This window comes from Octopus bimaculoides, chromosome 9, assembly GCF_046866305.1.
Source record: "Octopus bimaculoides isolate indiv1 chromosome 9, ASM4686630v1, whole genome shotgun sequence".
NCBI classification, from domain to species: Eukaryota; Metazoa; Mollusca; class Cephalopoda; order Octopoda; family Octopodidae; genus Octopus; species Octopus bimaculoides.
Genome location: NC_142936.1, coordinates 86880413 through 86902962, shown reverse-complemented (window position 1 = coordinate 86902962; position 22550 = coordinate 86880413). Strand labels below are relative to the sequence as shown.

General features: G+C 36.5%; 2 protein-coding genes across 16 annotated transcripts in view; one reads left to right on the top strand and one right to left on the bottom strand.

The window, feature by feature from the left end:
* The window catches only part of LOC106869544 (leucine-rich repeat flightless-interacting protein 2), a 217385-nt gene extending 206492 nt beyond the window's left edge, over positions 1–10893 (top strand). For 8 of the 14 annotated variants that reach the window (XM_089357978.1, XM_089357977.1, XM_089357981.1 and 5 more), the window contains 3 exons: positions 223–320; positions 3595–3679; positions 10756–10893. In XM_089357978.1, the coding sequence (XP_089214104.1) occupies positions 223–320; positions 3595–3673 (177 nt within the window). In that variant the 3' untranslated portion in view covers positions 3674–3679; positions 10756–10893. Of the gene's footprint in view, positions 1–222; positions 410–3594; positions 3680–10152; positions 10221–10755 lie in introns of those variants that run through there. The other 6 variants (XR_016243241.1, XR_016243240.1, XM_089357971.1 and 3 more) reach the window with 6 other exon arrangements.
* The window catches only part of LOC106869539 (RNA-binding protein 45), a 43783-nt gene continuing 24767 nt past the window's right edge, over positions 3535–22550 (bottom strand). Inside the window, exons 9-12 of one of the 2 annotated variants that reach the window (XM_089357969.1) lie at positions 20670–20736; positions 19020–19260; positions 17464–17654; positions 3535–4688 (exon numbers count right to left, since the gene is read on the bottom strand). In XM_089357969.1, the coding sequence (XP_089214095.1) occupies positions 17479–17654; positions 19020–19260; positions 20670–20736 (484 nt within the window). In that variant the 3' untranslated portion in view covers positions 3535–4688; positions 17464–17478. Of the gene's footprint in view, positions 4689–13783; positions 14696–17463; positions 17655–19019; positions 19261–20669; positions 20737–22550 lie in introns of those variants that run through there. The other variant, XM_089357968.1, reaches the window with a different exon arrangement.

Sequence of the window (22550 nt, the reverse complement as noted above, 5' to 3'; positions counted from 1 at the left end):
CACCAGGCTCCAGTCTGATTTGGCAGAGTTTCTACAGCTGGATGCCCTTCCTAACGCCAACCACTCAGAGTGTAGTGGGTGCTTTTACGTGTCACCCACACGAAAACGGCCACGCTCGAAATGGTGTCTTTTATGTGCCACCCGCACAAGCCAGTCCAGGGGCACTATATCTAAGTCACTATATGTATGTTTATATATATCTATGTTGTTGTGTATTTTCAGTTGCGAGAAGCCCAAAGTCAGATTGAAGAACTACGTAACCACAACAGCCACCTGCAGAAGAGGTTAGAGAAGATGAAACAGTCACGGAACTTGGTCAAGTAAACTCCTTGACCAATTCTTTTTCTTCTTCTACTATATATATATGTATGTATATATATATATATGTATGTATATATATATATATATGTATATATATATATATATATATATATATATATATATATATATAAGCATAAAGGAATCAAACATGTACCAGGAAGACATTCCTTTCACAAAGATATTTACAACAAAACAAATATTTAAAAAAAAGATTAATTCTAAAAACAAAACAAAAAAAAAAACTTAAAATGGGAGAACACCTACCCCACCAATGAAACCTTAAAAAAATTTTTTTTTTTTCCCCCAACACTCCCAGCCTTCTCCCACAAAAGGACCGAATGAAGAATCCGGAGAATTGTTAGCAGCATGGCATTTGCAACCCAATCCTATTACCAGCCTCAGTGCACATCTGCTCTTTTCGTTGTCCGTTGCCTGATGACCGTTTTCTCCTTTTTTTTGTTTTTCATCTCCACGCAAGCCCCCAGTCATCACCGGAGACGTCATTGGTACCACCATACCGATGTCCTCATCATCATCGGTAATGCCGCCAATCTCTTCGGCAATGCTACCGTTTCTTTTGGTGGCGTTGCTGTTTGTCTAGGCTTGGCGGCAGCAGTGATGGTGGTGGTGGTGGTAATGATGGCAGCAGCTGTAACAAGCATGGATCTTGCTGTTCCTCCCACAAAAAATTGACCCCTTAACAGGCATTTTCAATGGGAGCTACGTGTGGAATTGTGGAATACAAAGAAAAAAAAAGGATTTTTCTGTGTATTTTTGGTTTATATTTTTTGTTCTTTTTATTTTTACCAAAATAGAAGGAAAAATATACATCTCCAGATTGATGATGGTGATGATGGTGATAATATCTTTTTACCCTCCTCCCTCTTCTCCTCTTGCTCAACTCACTCCCTATCATACCCCCGGTTTTTTTTTTTCCAGGTACTGCTTGAATCACTTTAGTTATCTGCAGGACAACTGGTGTGGTCACCTTTCTGCAATCATCCTTTTAATGTGTGAACACATGCGTGTATATATGTGTGTGTAATGTTTATTGCTGTAGACATATGCATTATAATATATTTATATATAAATGTACATATGTGCATATATAGGTATGTATATACATATATATATTTATATGTATGTATGTATGCATGTGTGTGTTAATTTATGAGCTTGTATGTGAGTATATATACGTAAACACATGCTTACATCTGAGTACTCTGGTTTATACACTCCACACTGAATTATTATTATTAATATTGTTATTATTAATATTATTATTTCTTAAATTGTTTTTATATATCTGTTCTGACTGAGGCGCTCCGAAGGACACAATGACACCACCCAGCATTGCCGTACTCCTCTCACCACCTGCTCTCGTTTCCTATAGGTGAAAAAAAAAAGGTTATATTTATATTTATGTATTTATTGTATACTCCTTTGCTATGGCTGAAAACTGGGTTGAGAGGATGGCAGATCAAAGTTGTTGCTGCTTTGTCCTTCCGAGCATAGATCTTGACATTTCTGATCCCCTTTAATCACAAGACAGGGGTCTGTGTTCACCCCTGTCCGCTGTAAACAGAGGTCTTTGTCAATTTAACACATCATGTTCAGACAGGTATATATATATGTGTGTGTATGTGTGTGTATATAAATATATATATACATACACATACATGGTCTTGCACTCCTTCACATATTCAATGTACATACATACACACACATTTATATATATATATATATATATATATATATATATATATATATAAAGTATATTTACATGTATAGACTTGTGTACACACAGATATCTTGGGCAAGGTTCCCGAGCTCACCTAAATGCCACACAACTGTTATGTCCTGTGGATCGCAAAACGCTAAAAGGAAGATTGAAACCAACCAACTAAAGTAAACAAAAATAAGACAATTTTAAAAAACTGTTTTAAATTGGTGAAGAAAAAAGAAACAAAAATAATTCTGAAAGTTCTGAATCTAGGTTCAAATCCTAGCTTATTCACCTCTCCCACCTTTTTTAAAGCCTTTTTAAAATGTTAAAATTCTACAAGTGGCTGTTCCCACCTCAAATGTAAAGTATATTATTTTAATTTTATTATCATTATTATTATTATTATTAATATTATTCTTATTATTATTGTGTGTAATATTTGTCCTTGTTGTCTTTATTTTGTTTGTTTCATTTTTTTTTTTTTGTTTTGAAATTGGGTGATATTTACTGATGTCAAAATATAATATTTCTAGGGAGCAACTATTTGGGTGAAAAATAAAAATTTAAAAAAACACTACAATCACATTGTCCCCTACTGTGTCAAAGGTCAGCTCTCTATCTAAACAAAGCTGATTATCTTGGTGACTTTTTTTATGTAACTTGTTAGTAGGTGTGTGCATTACTGACCATTTGACTTTTTCAGGGTATCTGTGTCTCTTCATCTTTATTTCTCTCTCTCTCCCTCTCTTTCACACACACAGAGCTGAGTTCATGCATAGACAAAACACACGTCTATCCTGTACAACATACCAGTAAGATACTTGTGTCACTAATGGCTAGTTTGATGCTGTTTCCAAATTAAACAAGGTGTAATCTTCAACTAAAACCTTTTGCATCTCGATCTCACATTATGTAGGACCCATTAAGGGGCCCCGTTTAAGACAGAGATTTTGAAACTTTCTAAAGAGATCTAATAAAGTAATTCCAGGCACTGAAATGGGACAGTATTGTTAATGCAGGTGTGTGCCTGTGTTTATCTATCTGTCTATCCACTCATCCACACAAATATATATATATATATATACACACACAAAAATAAGAGGAATGACCAGCAAAAGTGGACTCCTATATGCTAGAAATAGATGCCAAATCATCTAACCACAAAAAATATGTTCTCATTTCGTGGTTAGATGATTCGGCATCTATTTCTAGCATATAGGAGTCCACTTTTGCTGGTCATTCCTCTTATTTTTGTATGTAATATAATTTTAATCTTTGGATTTTTTTAATATGCTAGACCACTGGTTTTAATTGATTAATATGAATTTCTACCCTTATTAATAAATTTTTTATATATATATATATATATATATATATAATGAACTATTGAGTTGATGGGAGTAGCTACACACATTCACACACATGTGTGTGTTTATGTATGCATGTGTATATACACATGCATTTAGGGACAAAATAATGGAAACAGCTTGTTAAATGTAAGTTTTATTATTTAATACTGAGATCAACTTTGCCTTTCATCTTCTCAGGATCGATGAAATAAAGTACCAATCAAGTGCTGGCGTCGAAACTGGTGACCTTGAGCCAAAATTTGAAATCCTCACTTAATATAGGGTTAGTCCACCTTTGGTATCAATCACAATTTTAATATGTTGAAGAATTGACTCAATCAGCTTCTGAATAGTTGTCAGGGGAATTTTGAGACATTCTTCAATTAAAACCTGCTTCAGCTGTAACAGTGAGAATGGCAAAGGGAAGCAGCTCCTCACTTGCTGCTCCAAAAGACCCATATTGAGATCTGGTGGTTGTGGGATCCAATCCAAGTGGTCTACTTCACTATTGTACTCTTTATATCAATTTTGAATAACATTATTTATGTGAATTGGCACATTATTGTCCTGGAAGATTTTACTGCTGTCAAGGAACAATGTTTGTACCATACGATGGACATGATCTGCCAAAATACACAGTCTTTGGAGTTAACTCTGCCGAGTTAAAGCTCAAGAGAATTCCATGATATAGCTGTCCAAAACATAACAGAGCCACCTCCATATTTCACAGAAGGAGCCAGTTAAGGTTAAAGGCTTTCTTGGTCTGTATCCAGAGATAAACTTACTTTGAAGTTGGGAAAAAGAGTGAATGACAATTCATCAGAGAAACTGACATTGTTTCATTGAGCCATTGACTACTTCTGATAGTTTAGACACCATTTTTTCCATCTACCAAACATCAACATGATGCAGAACAGGTGAGCTTTAGCAATTCCAGGCCTCCAATATTACCCAGCTTTATGGAGCTCACAGCAAATGGGTTTTCTTGACACGGAGTTGACGAGATGGTAATTTAGCTCTGCTATCACGTTTACTGCTGTAGTTTGATAGTTTTAAGGCAATACATTTCACTATTCTGTGGTCCCTCTGTGAGCTTTTGTGTTCCATCCTGAATTGCACTGGCCAGAGGCAGTTTTTGTTCCTTGGGCGTGGAATGCCATTGTTATTTTAGAGACTCTGACCTCTCAAACAATTCCAGCAGTTTCAGTGACTGAAGCTCCAGCCATTCGTGTTCCAATAATTTGTCCTATTTGGAAATCAAATGGAACAAGCATTTTAATTTATTTAAATATCTGAAAAAGAAAAAAAAAAAAAAACAGAGGGTTTTATCATGATGTGCAAGACATACATAATACACACAAACACATAAATACAGATTTGAACAGTTTGGAATTTGTATACATATTTATAAACCACAGGTTTGATGATACAAAAAGGGAAAAATAGAACTCAAAATAGGAGTACCTTTTATCTTTTACTTGATTGTGGCCATGCTGGGGCACCACCTTGAAGGGTTTTAGTCAAACAAATTGACCACAGGACTTATTTTTTAAAGCCTAGTACTTATTCTATCGATCTCTTTTGCCACACAGCCACGCCCATGTATATATATATATATATATATATATATATATACACTAATCAAATTATCTGTTTTTCAGTGTTAGCAAATTGTTATTTAAACCCAGGTTGGCCCTGATCAGAGCCACTGGACATGACTATCCAGTATTTTTTCTCTTTTCTAGATATGTCATCTCAAACTTTATTATCTGATGTCCCTCTTTTTTCTTTTTAAAGATGGTAGGATGTGATTTGAAGGAGAGTGGCTACGTGGTAAGAAGCTTTCTTCCCAACCACATGGCTCCAGGTTCAGTCCCACTGCATGGCACCTTGGGCAGTTGTCTTCTACTATAGTCTTGAGCCAACCAAAGCCTTGTGAGTGGTAGACAGAAACTGAAACAAGCCCACCATGTGTGTGTGTGTGTCAGTGTGTTTATGTCCATGTAACTTAGCAGTTCAGCAAAAGGGATGGATAGAGTAAGTACCAGGTTTAATAAAAGTGCTGGGGGGGGGGGCTGATTCATCTGCAAAAATAAAAGATTCTTGAAGGCGGTGCCACAACCTGACTACAGTCTTAATGGTTGTAAAAAATAGAAGATAAAGAAATTAATCACAATAATGATGTTTGGAATTAAAGGAAAGTCATCAAATTTTAAGTCAATACATTCCAGAAGGAAGAAAAAAACCCAGCAGGGACTTTGTTAGCTGTGAACTGTTTTCACAGTTCAAGTGCAGGCTATGGTGAACAACAGGACATGGGAAATCAAACAGCCATATACAATGGAAATGTCACCAACAATGAGGAAAAGAACAACCTATGTATTATCAGCAACTTCCAGATAAAACCATGAGAGAGAGAGAGAGAGAGAGAGAGAAACACATTTCCTGTGTTTCAATTTAGTTTAAAAAGTGTTTGGAAGGATTAAATTTTATTTCTTAAATAGGTACAAGCCCATAAAATTGTGTTTATTGTTTCCCATAAAACAGAGTATTTGATTGGTACTTTATTTGGACAGGTTGCCCTCATCAGGATTTCAACTCAGAATGTAGAGAGCTTGACCAAATTTGGTTCTGCCAATCCACCAATTATTATATAAAACTAGACTATCCGTGACCTGTTGGATCACTGGGAAACTCCAAGTTTCCCAGCAATGGAGTTTTTTCTTTTCCAGGTTATTTTGCATGCTTTCAATGAATGTGACATTGAAAGGTTAGAGTTTCTTCCCTTTTGGGATGGAGTTAAATTCAGAACATTTTTCCATTATGCACCGTTTTGGGTATTTATACCCCCAAATACCTCAATATCTACTGCTCTGATTTACGTGAAACTTGTTTCATTTTGTTCGTATTAACATTTCAGGGTGGTGGGAAAAATTAATAGTATTTTCCCATTATGCTCCAGTTTGGCTGAGTAACATTGCAAGCAAGCAAGCAAGATTTAAACTGACTTTTAATGTATTATACATAATTTTGATTTTTAAACTGGTTTGAAATAATAACTTTTGGAAGTTTTAAACTTAAATAGGAAAACTTTAAACGTGATATTTTGCAAAGTGGAACAAGAAATGGTTTCAGGAAGGGTTGTCAATCCACAGCTACAAGGGAATTTTAACACTATTGTGCCATGTTACTACTATAGTGGAAATAGCTTAAACATAATCTGTACTGGATTCTTGTTAAAGCAGTAATGAACATGCAGAAAAAGAAGATAAAATGTTAAAAAGAAAAAAATTTAAAAAGGCAAATGATGATGTTGCAGTTTTATAGTTGAGTGTGTTTATGGTTCATTGTCCATAGCTGTTACTTCTCTTTTTAATTGAAAACAAAAACATTTTTGTAATGAAATGAGCATGGGAGTGGCTGTGTGGTAAGTAGCTTGCTTACCAACCACATGGTTCCGGGTTCAGTCCCACTGTGTGGCACCTTGGGCAAGTGTCTTCTACTATAGCATCGGGCCGACCAAAGCCTTGTGAGTGGATTTGGTAGACGGAAACTGAAAGAAGCCCGTTGTATATATATATATGTGTGTTTGTGTGTCTGTGTTTGTCCCCCCAACATCGCTTGACAACCAATGCTGGTGTGTTTACGTCCCCGTAACTTAGCGGTTCGGCAAAAGAGACCGATAGAATAAGTACTGGGGTCGATTTGCTCGACTAAAGGCGGTGCTCCAGCATGGCCACAATCAAATGACTGAAACAAGTAAAAGAGTAAAGAGTATGTGATGAACCCAGCATTTCATCTGGTAAACAAGCATGGACTAGACCCTTCACAATAGAGAAAATTGTTGGTATTTATTCTTCAGATGAGAGTAAGCAACAATTTCAACAAGTTTACCCTTAGACAAGCAATCAAACTGGTGAGAGTGATGAGGAAAATAGTAATTCAAGGGAACAAATACAGTTGTTAGAAGACAGGCCTAGTCACCCGATTTTTTATTTTTTTGATTCTGTTCATTAGTTTACCTGAAATTGTTACTCCTGAGCCGTGTATACAACTATTTATTTCCTTGCTCAGGAGCCAGGTGGAGGGTCAAGTTAACCACGGGTCCAGGTCTGAGAGGGTTAGTGAAATGACTGACCATGCCACACCTTCCTCTTCCTCCTCTCAACCCCTTCTATATTCAAGGAAGGTTGTCCACAATGTAAGACACATACACTAAACACTCCACTTTCACCATCGGTCACTATATCTTACATTGTGGACATCCTTTCATGAACATAGAAGAGATTGAGAGGAGAAAGATGAAGAGCAAAATTAACATCTGTAGGTTTTGAAAGATCCATAGTGAAATATTACCTCTCTGTTTTTAGTCACTTCACTATCCATACAACTAGTTCAGTCATTACTAAGACTACCAAATGTCACGGGTTCAATCCCTGGCATCTCCACAGCATTTTATTCAGGTGTAGGCATGGCTAGGTGGCAAGAAGCTTGCTTCTCAAGCACATGGTTCTTGGTTGAATCCCACTGCATGTCACCTTGGGCAAGTGTCCTCTGCTACAGCCTCAGGCTGACCAAAGCCTTGTGAGTGTATTTGGTAGACAGAAACTAAAAGAAGCCCATGGTATATATATATATATATATATATATATATAGTGTGTGCTTGTGTCTGTCCCCTACCACCACAGTGTTGGTGTGTTTACATACTTGTAACTTAGTTTGGCAAAACAGACCAATAGAACAAGGACCAGGCTTTAAAAAAATAAGCACTGGTGTCCATTCAACTAAAAATTCAAGGCTGTGCCCCAGCATGGCTGCAACAAGTAAAAGATGAAAGACTAGATTCCAACAAACACCTCAGTCTTTACCATTCTTACAGCCACAATGGTTTAATATTTGGGCTAAAAGTAAACCAAACCAAAAATGTAATTATGAAGTCAATAAAAACACAGACAACAACAGTTTGGATAAAAGATCTAGGGGAAATTCGTTTTATTTCCCCCTGTTTTTATTTAGAAATACTATGTAAAAAGAAAAAAAGAATTTTAAAACAGAAGAAAAAGAGAAAAAAAAAGCAAATACTGAATGCTGAATTTGGATATGAAAATCAAAACATCTTTTGTTTGTTTCTATTATGGTGACAAGTTATTGAATGAGAGACCTGAATATAAACAGCCTCATGTTAACCGTAAAACAATGGTTGAGTTATGCAAACTGGAACAGGTTTCTAGTTTCTGATGGGGAAAACTCAATGATTAAGCTATACTGTAAAAGATCCTAATATTAACAAGCAACCACATACACACAGATGGAGATACTACATATATTTGTTTTGAACAGTGGAACTGAAAGCTGATAAATAGCATGCAAATATTGGATTAAAAATGCTCTTGAAGAGAAAAAACTGAAGGCTGCCCATAGCTAGAACGTCTTTTATAGTTACAGAAGATATGGATTCGTGTCCTATGGGCAGCCTTCAACGTTTTCTATCAATGGGGTTTTTTAAAACCAGTATTTGCATGATTTTATTCATTGCTTTATTTTCTTTGAGTTTCACTGTTAAAAACGAATTTATGTCTCAATGTTTCTAAATTCTTAAGATGTAAATAATATATATACAATAAAACACCACTAGGTCAAAAGCCTAGACCACGGAATTCCCGACATTGTTTCCATGGAAACTCTTATGTGAACAAGAACTACATGACCAGCTTGACAAACAACAATAGGAACCACATGGCTAGCTTGACCAACAAACACCTGGAACTATAAAGCTAGCTTGACCAATGGAGAGGTGAAACTACAGGGCTAACTTGGCCAACAAACAGCTGGAAGTGCTTGACTGGTTTCACCAAGAACACACTAACACATTTTACTTTTTGTCTTTAAATACCACAAGAGGATAAGTTTTTCCCCCCTGAATTAACTTGTACACGTTTATATATATATATATATATATATATATATATATATAAAAGCTGCTTATTGGGATCACTTTTGGATGAAGCTTTTATTAACCCTAACCAGCTGTGAGTTCATTTCAAATGGTTTGAGACCCACTAATTCTGAGAACAATAACCATTTGAAAATAAGTTTTTGATTGCATGTGCATCTACATATATATATACACACACATTCATATTATATATATAAATATAAATACACACACATTCATATTACATATTTATATACACACACACACATATATATATATATAATTATATACACACACACACACACATTATATGTACGTATACATACAATCATATTATATATATAAATGTGATTATTGGAAGCTGAAACTTCACAAATCATAACTACTGAGTTCCTTGCTTTTGATCTTTGTGTGAGAATGAAGACTGGAATATAAGACATGGTTAAATGTTAAACAGAAGAGATTCTAAATGTTTGAACATCAAGACTAACTTCGATTGGATAATGTCATCAGAGCAATAAGAGCTAATTGTACAAAAAAAAAATAATAAAAGGGAATGGAAGGAGGACAAGATGGAATTTGTTGGTTGGAAGGAGAAGGAAATAATCCAAGAAATCACAAGATATGTGAAACAATTTGCACCTACCTTAGTTTTTATTGTTCAAACCAATAAGTTGTGTCTAAGCAAGAAACTTTTCATTTTATTTCACATCAAATAAAAGACCTGAACTACTTACTTCCTGTAGGCACAGTTCTCAATATCTACTTTGTAGTTTTCCTTCCAGTATTAAAAAAATTTTTTTTCATTTTATTTGTTTCAGTCATTTGACTGCAGCCATGCTGGAGCACCGCCTTTAGTCGAGCAAATCAACCTCAGGACTTATTCTTTGTAAGCCTAGTACTTATTCTATCAGTCTCTCTTGCCAAACCGCTAGGTTACGGGGACATAAACATACCAGCATCGGTTGTCAAGCGATGTTGGGGGGACAAACACAGACACACAAACATATACATATATATATACGATGGGCTTCTTTCAGTTTCTGTCAACCAAATCCACTCATAAGGCTTTGGTCGGCCCGAGGCTATAGTAGAAGACACTTGCCCAGGGTACCACGCAGTGGGACTGAACCCAAAACCATGTGGTTGGTAAGCAAGCTACTTACCACACAGCCACTCCTGCGCCTAATAATTTATTATATTAATCTTCTTTGGACAGGCTTTTTGCTACCATTTTTTGTCCTCTCCTCCAGTTGCTGCTATGCCAAACACTTTTAGCATCATTTAAAATCATCTTTGATGTTATTTCCTCTTCCTAAATCACAGTCTTGTATTTTACATTCTTGCAATTTAAAAAATTTCTTTTCTTCTCCCAAACTCACTAACCGTTTGATTATAATTGTTTCTTATTTTCTGTACAACAGTTCTATGGTCAAGTAATCCTGCAGTGGAAACAGCCGAAACGTAATCTCTACCATTTCCCAAGTGGTAAATGAACAACACAAGTAGAAAAAGAAGATTAAATATTAAAATTAGGCAACTGGTCTCATTGCAGCTTCATAGTCAAGTGTGTTTATGGCTCATTGTTAATGGCATCTCCGACTACTTTCGCATTTAATTGAAAAAAATGTATATTTTTGTGATGAAGTGTGTGATGAAGTGAGCAAGGCCTAGACTTTTTACAGTTGATGAAATTATTGATGATATTTATTCTTCAGATGAGCAAGAAGTCTACCCTTACGCAGACAATGATAGTGATTTGGACAATCAAACTGATAAAAGGGGATGAGGAAAGTAGTGATTCAGGTGAACAAATACAGTAGTGGAGAGATAGGCCTATCATTGTTATTCTCCTGACTTTTTTCTTTTTGGTGGTTGTGGTGGTGGGGGATCCCATCCATTAGTTTACCTGCAATCATAACTCTTGATCTGTGTATGCAACTATTTATTTTTGTGCTCAGGAGCCCAGGTAGAGGGAAAAGTTAGACACACACGGGCCCAGGTCTGACAGGGTTAATAAAATCCTTTTGTTCCAAAAATATTATCCAATCAAAGTTTGTCTAGGTATTAAAACATCTCTATTTCAACCGTTTTTTTAAACACAAGTCTTATGTTTCAGTCTTCAAAACTGCTCTAAGACTGGAAATACGAAACTCAGAGCCATGATCTGTGAAGTATCAACTTCCATGAAGATGTAATACAGTACTCTACCTTCTTTACTGAATACTCCTTTTCCTCTTTCTTCATACTCAACCACTTTTGCTATATGAAATGTTAAGCATCAAAGAACATAGCTATTTTCACTAACTTTAATATATAAATGTCAAAAAGCACACGTATGGTGTATACATGTGAACATACACACACACATGTATATAGAGTAGTAGCTTTAGTTGTGACAGATTTTTGTTCTTGTTAGTATTTTTTTGCAGAAAACAATTCAACCACAGAATAGGAGTGAAAGCTTGTTTAGCAAATAAAGAATGGTTATGGTAAAATTTGAAACTTAATCTTACACACACACACACATGCATGCACATTAGAAATTTCAACATTTAAAAAGCTTCACTTAATTGAGGACTAAACAAAATTTATCTCACTTGAAAAATAACCCCAGACATGAGCATATTCACTACTTTGTGACACACAGACAGAAAGTGATGAATTAAAATTATTAAAACACAAAAAAGTAAAACTAATTAAACGAGAGAGGGGGGAAGGGGTAGAAGAAAAAGGAACGCAAAAAGAATAATTTGAGAATTATACATGTCGGAATGGCTTGAAATGTAGTCAAAGTCTTTGCACTGCTGCTGAGACAGTCTCCCTTAACTAACCAATGTCCAGTGAAGTGGAACTACTGCTGCCACCACCACCATCATCATCATCACCGAAGAATTCCCTCCATAACAGGAAGAAGATATCATCTACATATATTCATATATATATATATATATATATATAGATGTATATGACTGGTTTCATCCTAATGACTAGATTGTGGCCATGCTGGAGTACTACCTTCTAAAGTATAGTCAATTACACCAATGCTTCCCCCACCTCCATACTACGTATTTTATTGACCTCAGAAGGATGGAAAGCAAAATGGCTCTAAACAAGAACTGAAGGGATGTAACCAAACACAACACAGTCCCAACAGATTCAGTTATTTTCAGCCTGCTGAGTAGCTAGCAATTACTACTTCCGAGGTTCTGCTAGCTAGGAAACATATGTAGCTTGGATTTTTATCTACGCCATTCTCCAATTTTGGATTTTTATTCACATACATGGCAACCCCAGCTTCTAACTGCAAGCTATTTTCAGCTTATCAAACTTCGATATGGGAAAAATTTACAACCTTCTGTCAATAAACCATTACAGTTCCTGGTAGATGGAAACTAGAAGAAGCCTGCTTTATTTATATGTATGTGTTTGTGGATCCTTGTCTTGACATCACATGATGGTTGTAAATGAGTATCACTCTCATACAAAGGATGTTGTTCGTTTCCAGTCCTCCAAGGAAAAATATTACTTTGCCTGGAAACAGGTGGGGGTTGGCAACAGGAAGGGCATCCCGCTATAGAGTATCTCCCTCAAGAAATTCTGTATGACCCATTCGAGCATTGAACATTGCCCATTAAATGATGATGATGATGATGATTGCCATTATTATTATTATTATTATTATTATTATTATTATCATTGTTGTTGTTACAATGCCAGACAAAATGCCTTTGTTTCTGCTCTTTATATTCTGAGTTCAAACTTTGAAGCCAATTTTGCCTTTCGCCCTTTTAGGGCCAATGAAACAGGGTAACAATCAAGTACTGGGAGCAATGTAATCAACCAGATTCTCCCTTAAAAATTGCTGGCCTTGTGCCAAAATCAGAAGCAATTATTATTGTTGTTATTGTTATGTTTAGTATTGTTGTTGTTATTATTATCATCATTACTGCTACTTCTATTGAGCAGACAAGGAGAACAGACTGAATGAGAAGAAGAGAAAGAAAAAGAGTTCCCATGCCCCACCACCCATGAGGTGTGTAATAGATGTTTTATTAAGTCACACAAACATGTCAGCTGTAAAGAAATGTAGGTTGAATTGGGACTAGTTTTCCGTCTCAGTTCGTTGCTAAGACTGTCAGGATTTTTAGTTTGGACCTTCGCACATTCCTTCTCTCACTTGTGCCATTTGGTTCCCCACCCCCCCGAGAAGTACGCCGGGAAAATAAAAATGTATATATACATATATATATAATTTTTAAGTTTTATAATTTTATATCTACTTTGAAAATTTAACCCTTTAGCATTTAAACCAGCCGTATCGAGCCAAAATATTCTACCTGTTTTATGCTCAAACAGGCCAGGTCTGGCCTCTCGTACCTACCCTGCAAGGTCGTTCTAAAAATAAACAATCACATCATCAAAATCTCAAAGCCATTAGATAATGCATGATTAATTAAAAACATTGTGAATAAATAAGCAGAACATTTGACAGAGCAATCTCAATGCTAATGGGTTAAATTACCTTTTCCTCGTTTGTAAATTAAAAACTCCAATCATAGACCACTAAATGTTTCAGTAGTTAAGGTAGTAAAAGTAGTAACGGTAGTAGTAAATCGTAGTAGTAGTAGTAGTAGTAGTTGTTGTTGCTATAAGAGGGTTTTTCCATGTACTCAGGTGGTCAGCTGTTGTGTAAGTGATGTCACTGTCATTACACTGACCAGTTGTATTCCAATCAGTGAGAGAGATGGTCAGTTTGACATTGTCCACTTCTCTGCATACAGTTTCTATAGTCTTTTTTTTTTTTTTTTTTCACCATTTCTCTTCAAATCTGTTTCTCGCATTTTTTTTTTTCATGCCGCACATTTCCAAAATCTTTTGAAGTTTTCAAAATGCTAATTGTAAAAACACAGTTTTACGACACACACACACACACACACACACACACAACCGCATTTTGATACACATGCATATAAAACCACATGTACCCATGTTCACACACATACACACACACAAAATCACACACACCAACATACACACTCGCACAGTGACACATACACACACACACACACGGAATACTCGCACGCAAGCGGCTTACTCAGGCTTTGGTTTTTTTTAAGTCGATTCTGAAGATTTACAGCTGGCTCAGGTGTGTCGTAGCAGTTATCGTCAAGTCTGTTGAAGTAGCAGTAGCAGTAGTAGTAGTAGTAATAATAGCAGTAGTAGTAGTAGTAGTAGTAGATGTAGTATGAATAGTTATAGTAGTTGTTGGTGTTGTTGTTGTCGTCGTCGTGGGAAAGGTGTGTCAGAAGGAAGGTTGTCATCGTAACAAGTGGAAACCAATGAGGCCACCTGCAAACAGGTCTGGAAATAGAAGCAAGGTAACAAATCAGGATTTGAAATGAAAATAAATAATTGATAATAATAATTAATTTCTCTAAAATTGATTTCTTTTCGGTAGTTGTCATGTCTTTTTTTTTTTTTTTTTTGCTCTAAAACCAAAGAAATAAATAAAACGAAAGGGAAAAAAATAGCAACAAAAAATATACCAAAATAGGACTTAAAAAAATAAAAAGAAAAGGATAAGATGTGGAATTGTGATAAAAGAGAGATATTGGTTCGTTAGTGTCTGAGGTGAAAGGTAGGAAGGTAGAAGAACTCATTGTTAGTAGTTCTTTTATTTACTTCCACCTTGGGCCAAGTTTCCAAAACTTACAAGGAATTAGCTGGCTGCAAAACGAAAAAATGTTCACATGCAAATAAATACAACAGGCACAGTTGTTGCACTCGATAAAAACACTTGTTGTTGTCATTACTGTTAATGAGAGAGAAAGACAGACAAACAGATACACAGCATACAAAAGGTACTAATACAATTCAGTTAAGTTGTTTTTTTTAACCCTCAGTAAGTCCTAATCCAGCAGAACTGTAATCAAGACATTCTAGCTGTGACCATATCACTTTTCATTTGAACATTATCCAAAGTGTCCTTTCTTACTGTCGAAAACCCTCCTGCCCCATCTGGCCCTAATTAACCAATCCTATGATCGTCAAAGAGGTTTTATCTCATCATTTATTCAAACATAGTAGACTTAGGACAAAAGTGTAAATTGAGAAAGATTTGGTTGTATTTTACTTTTTTTTTTCCGTATAGCAGACTTTGTCGGCTGAATCAGAAATAGCAACAGAGGCCATTACCACTGTAAGAGAGAGAGACAGAGACTATGACTACCACTTTCACTGCTTTATTTTAATAGCTTAGACAAGAAAGCACAGTGCTCTTGACCCTTTTCAGAACCTTCCAGATTAGCAGGAAGAAGGGCAGTTATTCTCATAACCAGATACCTGACTCAAATACTAGAAAGAGACTGGACTCTATTGAAGAGACACAAAGGCCAGTGATTGTGTTAAATACAGTGACAGACAGAGTCTATCACCCAAGAACATGAAGTGTTTCTCTGACAAGCTTCCACACAGTTTTCACTTGCGAAATTCCACTAACAAGTTATTAGTGGAGCCAAGATTATAGTAAAAGACACTTGCCCAAGGTGCCATTCAGTGGAATAGAACCCCAAATCATCTAGTTGTGAAGTGAACTCCTTAACAATTGGGTGTGTTACACTGGCTCTGAGTAGGAGGTCTTCAACAAGAAGAACACACCAGGGATTTGGAGACCTTTATGTAACCTTCATATCTATTTTTGTCTGATGGCTTATTTCTTGGAACAAATGGTTTTGTGGAAGGATGGGTGATAAAACAGACGGACGAAAGGATGGATGGCCTCCTCCTCTACTTCCTACATTAACCTCTGAATACTAAAGTGAAAGCAAAGGATGATTGTGACAGCAGACATTACAGTGAAGTAGAAGGTATGGCCTTGAAAGATAGGGCCATTGAGAGAGAGAGAGAGAGAGGGAAAATACTGTCTTTATTGGCAGTCAAAGTAAGACAGTCAGGTAAGGCAATCAATCCAGGTGAGACAGCCAAGTAAGGCAATCAGTTCAGGTGAGACAGTCAGGTAACGCAATCAGTCCAAGTGAGACAATTGGGTAAGGCAATCAGTCCGAGTGAGACAATCGGGTAAGGCAGTCGGTCCAAGTGAGACATGATTTGACAATTAGTCAAGTGAGAATTGGTAAGGCAATCAGTTCAGGTAAGATAGATGATAAGACAATTAGTTTAGGTGAGACAGTCAAAGTAAAGCAATCAAACTATACAAATGGCCTATAGGAGTGGTAAAGCTATTTTGTTTAATGTCTAGTTAAATAAATAGGAGTGAGCAGAGCTTCTGCAAGACACATGTCTAGAGTGGAGGCATTAGATTGTAGGACACAGGTTAGGGGTCAGGGCCTTAGCCTCAGCCAGATTATCAACTTAAAAATTAGGAAAGAAAACAAACGTGACATACACAATAGGTAATATGAAAACAGTGTCTAGATTCTACAACCATAGCACTATGTTGTTAAAAAAGTGACACACAACTGAAAGAAATTAGACTAAATTAGTGTAAAAATTTATATTAAGACTGATACAAACACAAAGTTAGCCAACATACCAGACTGGCTTTTCCAAAAAATATCAGCAAGAAATTAGCCCATATACCTGGCTGATGTTTCTGTATAATAACACCAATAAGAAATTAGCCCATATACAAAACTGACCTTTCAATAAACCACTCGTTTCTGATGGGGTTAGCTTTATATACCATGTAAAAGATTTCATCAAACGTTAGACCTGACAGCCCGTTCATACACCATTGCAGTGATATGTGTTTGAGAGATTAGCTCGTTAAAATATATCCTCGTTAACACACAAACCATTAATTCCTTAGTTGTCAACTGTGGGAAATCAACAAAATGTTGTTGGTATTTGGCAACTCCAGCCTGCAATAGCAGACATGGCGGTTTTAGGTTTAAAGGAAATGATGATGATGATGATGATGATGATGGTGGTGGTGGTGGTGGTGAACATAACGAGAGATATGGCATTATTAATTGAGGAATATAGCAATAGCCATGTTCCAATAAAATCGTGCACAGGTATGCATACACACACACACACACACACACGACAAGCATACATCTTCAGAAGAGGGAAAAGAAGATGAAAAGAAGGCTCAAATACTTGCATACATTTGCTTATTATCCTTAAAGTCTCTGCTTTTTCGATGGTCCATCATCTTCACTGGTCGGTGGGACTCCTTTGGGTGGTTCAGCTTCCAGGACTTTCAGGCGTTGTCCTGCAATACTCTGTCCGTGGAGAGTGTGCATGGCTCGACCAGCAGCTTCTTTGCAGGCAAATTTTGCGTAACCATAGTTACGGCCTAGAAAAAAAAAAAAAAGAGGAAAAAGAAAACAAAAAAAAAAACAGGAAGGAAATTTCAGTAGGCCGTAGTTATAGGGAGGAAAGATGTGTGAAGTGCTTCATGTGAATTCTGGGAATGAGGAAAAACTTGCAAGGAGGGTGTATAACTGGGGTGGGAAAACCTTTCAGTGCGGCAAGCAAAAATTTACAAAGAAAAAGGAACATGAGCAGACCACAAATTCTAACTCTTATATTTGTGTTAATCTTGTATATATCCATGTATAAATTCGATATACATTAATAAAGATATTATATATCGATATACATTAATATTATATATATTATATATCGATATACATTAATAAAGATAAGTTTAAGACATTAAATTAACACGCAACATCTTCATTAACGCCGCCACTGAATTAAGGACGTTTATATTACTTGTGAGGTATTCTATATTTTTCAGCTAGAGTGTCGTTGGGTCTCAAGGGGGTGGTACAAACCTAGCAATATGGGTTTTATAGTGAAAACAAAATTTCCATTCAAATGGCAACTACCAGTCAAGTTTCTGTTCGAGTCTAACCATTTTAAGTCGTTGTGGAAACGCGACCTATGTCACAAATAGGCGTAGGAATATTGTATAAATTTTGTAATTGAAAATTTACTATATTTTGTACATACAAGTATACCAGCCTGTGGGCAAAACAGAATGGGCTTGCAGGCAGGGTTTCCCCACTTCTGGTGTATAATTAGTTCATAGAAGAGATAACTGTAGTAGCAGTACAATAAACATATTTTTAATTCATGTTTGTATTATAATGTTAAGTGACTGTTTAACAACAAGTCTTCATTTAGACACCTACAATATATGTGTGTGTCAAGCACAACTGTAGTTGTGGCCGAGGCCAGTGCCATCTAACTGGTATGTAGAAGGCACCATTCGAGTGTGGTCGATGCCAGGCCCGCCTGACTGGCCCCCATGCTGGTGGAACATAAAAAGCACCCACTACACTCTTGGAGTAGTTGGCGTTAGGAAGGGCATCCAGCTGTAGAAACCTTACCAGATCAGACTGTAGCCTGGTGCAGCCTTCTAGCTTGCCACCACACCAGCATGGAAAGCAGACGTTAAATAATGATGCTGATGATGATGTACCAGAACTAGTGAGGTTACCAAGTAACTTAGAAATAATATTTATCTTCAACTGGTACATATGAATAACAAAAATCAATGGACGAGAAGCAATGTTAACCTCAGCACATTGGAATATTCAGCACATTGTGAACAATCGTAACTAAAAACTAGCATTTTCTTGAACTCTCATGATTTCACCTGTTCACTGCCCTAGATCACAATTTATGAATAACTGAAAAAGGTTTCTCTTACCTGATAACAAATAGACATCAATGAGGTCCCCAAATCGACAGAAACAGTCACGCAGGATCAGTTCTGGGACAGCAGAAGGCTGACAGACTATAAACAGACGTTGACTGACGGGTGTGTCTTCAGATCGTAACGGTTGCGTACGAGGCAGACTAATGTTAGAATAACGGACACGCTCTAAAACTGGCTCCTTTGCTAAAATACGATCAGGGCTGATGCCAGCTTTCTCCAAAACCATTGCAGCCTGAAAGAGAGAATAATCCATCAATGGATATGTCAAGAGAAATTAGGCAGGATAATAATTATATTAATCCTTTAACGTTCAGATTACCATGACAAATTTAGTATGGATACATTCACATCGTTTTGCATTAATCATGGCTTATCTCATAGCTTTGAGATTTCAATGATTGTTTGTCCTTAGAATGACATTGTAGTGTAGGTGCGAGAGGCCAGATCTGGTCTGCTTGAACAGAAAACGGGTAGAATATGTGGGCTGGATATGGCCACTTTAAATGCTAAAGGGTTATGCCGTTGGGATAGATAGAGCCTGTTGATGTTATATGTCAAAACACAATGGATCCTTTTTTTCTTTTTCTTTTTCTTTGTTTTTTTTTTACAAAATATGAAAAGAAGAAAAATGTATTATTACTGACAGTTTCGAAGTAAAAAGCAAAAAGTGTTTGAATCTTCCTAAGCAAAGAAAAGCATAATTAAAGAGATCAGTTTTGTTTGTTGAGAGCAAAAATAGTGGACAGATAGGTTTGGCCCAGTCTTATACAGTTAAAGAGTGGCAGAGAAGAACAAAAGATTGGAAGAACACCAGTGAAAGGCACACTGTAGATGTGTGTGTGTGTGTGTGTGTGTGTGTGTGTGTGTTTATGTGTAAATAGGCTCAGGTATTGGCTGTATGATTAAGGTCTGCTTCACAACTAGACAGCTCTGGGTTCAACCCCACTCTGTTCAACATTGAGCAAGTGTCTACTCTGGCCTTTGGATTGACCAATACTTTGCAAGTGGAATTTTGCTGAGAGAGAGAGAGAGAGAGGACATATGATTTAGTGGTTAGGATATTTCAGCTCACAATCAGAGGGTCATTGGTTCACTACCCAGAAGTGCATAAAGTCCTTGAGCAAGACACTTTATTTCACATTGCTCCAGTCCACTCAGCTGGCAAAGATGAGTAGTACCCGTATTTCAAAGGGTCAGCTTTGTCACATTCTGTGTCACACAGAATCTCCCTGAGAACTATGTTAAGGGTACGCATGTCTGTAGAGCGCTCAGCCACTTGCACATTAATTTCACAAGAAGGCTGTTCCATTGATTTGATCACCTGCAACACTTGTCATCATGACCGACAGAGTGCCTATGTATGTATATATGTATGTATGTAGCAAATGTGTGTATATATGTGCAGGTTTGTGCTTATGTTTAGCACAGTAAACCAGTGGCAAGTTGTGTCCATGTGAAAACCCTAATGATTGATGATAAGTACTGAGAGGCTAATATGATGGCCAATTCCTTTCAGGATGGAGTGTCCCAGGATGGAGTGTCCCAAGATGGCCTCTGTCCAACAACCAAACCTACTAAGATAATAAATTGTGAATGTCTACACACACAAACGTGAATATAAAGAGAGATGTTACAACTGACCTTCTTGAAAGTGTCCTTTGGTGTTGATGTCCAGAGTGGAGAACCGGCTACTGCTCCCTCCATATAACTGTTAATAAAAATACCATAATATTACAGGGTGGCACAGAGAGAGAAGAGTGCTGGACTCAGTGTGTAGTTACTTCCCTTTATGTTCTGTCCTTTTTTTCCCCCTCACAAGAGATTTATAAAATTCTGTAGCAGCATTAGTAATCATTATTAAGAGTAACAGGTTAAGAGTGGTGCGCTGGCAGAACCATCAGCATGCTGGACGAAATCCTTAGTGGCATTTCATCCGTCTATATTTTGTGATCAAATTCCAAAAAGGCTGACATCGCTTTCATCCTTTTAAGCCAAGTCCTGGGAGTGGTGGAATCAACTAACCTCTCTCCACAAAATATGGACAAGACATAAGGAAAAAAACGACACAGGTAGTCGATCATCATCAGCCTCATCCTCATCCACCATTCGTTTTCCATGCAGGCACGGGTTAGGTTTGAGTGGAACTGGTAAACCAGAGAGCTGTACCAAGGCTCCAGTTTGATTTGGCTTAGTTCCTATGACTGGATGCCCTTCCTAATGCCAACCACTCCAAGAATGTAGTGGGTGCTTTTACGTGTCACCAGCACTGTTTATATATATATATATATATATATATACATGCATACATATAAAGGCCTTTCAGCTACAAGATAGCATTAAGACAAGATTTGTGCAAGAGCAACACTAACAGAAAAGGATATCCTATAGGATTAATGATTATAGATTAAACATGAGTGTGTGTGTGTGTGTAATCTATAATTATTAGACTAAAAATTAAATTTTGTTTTATCCATGCCTCTTTGACTTCTTTCTTCTAAGTCATTGGAAACCGAAATATATATATATATATATATATTAGAAGGTTTGGAGGTTATGTACAAGTATTATATATTAGAAAAAATAAGGTACTCAAAGATCTGGATGGGTGTACATTTACAGATTTTTATTAATATGCCACATGTTTTTGAATTTTATTAATGTCACAAAAACATGCGACATATTAATAAAAATCTGTAAATGTACAACCATCCAGATCTCTGAGTACCTTATTTTTTCTAATATATATGTATATATATATATATATATATATATATATATATATATATATATATATATATATCCTTTATCTTTTATATGCTTCGGTCATTTGACTGTCGTCATGCTGGGGCACCGCCTTGAATTTTTAGTCAAATGAGTCGACCCCAGTACTTATTTTTCAAGCCTGGTACTTATTCCATCAGTCTCATTTGCTGAACTGCTAAGTTATGGAGATGTATAAACACCAACACCGGTTGTCAAGTGGTCATGGGGAGACAAATACAGACACACACACATGGATATATACATACATATATATACAACAGGCTTCTTTCAGTTTCCTTCTACCAAATCCATTCACAAGGCTTTGGTCGGCCCGAGGCTATAGCAGAAGACACTTGCTCAAGGTGCCACGCAGTGGGACTGAACCTGGAACCATGTGGTTGGGAAGCAAGCTTCTTACCACACAGCCACTATATATATATATATATATATATATATATATATATATATATATATATATATATTGATGATGATATATATATATATATATATATATATCATCATCATCATCATCGTTTAACGTCCGCTTTCCATGCTAGCATGGGTTATATATATATATAGAGTAACTGCTGCATTTGTTGAATAAATAAACAGTTTGGCTGCTTGTCTCTCTGGAGACTGTCAGTATGATGTAGACGCCTCTGATGAGAACCCAATAAGGTTTGAAAATCAATTAACATTGTTCATCATTTTTTCAGTCTGCAGAGAAATGGCTAAAATTTGCCGTTTATAATTATACCA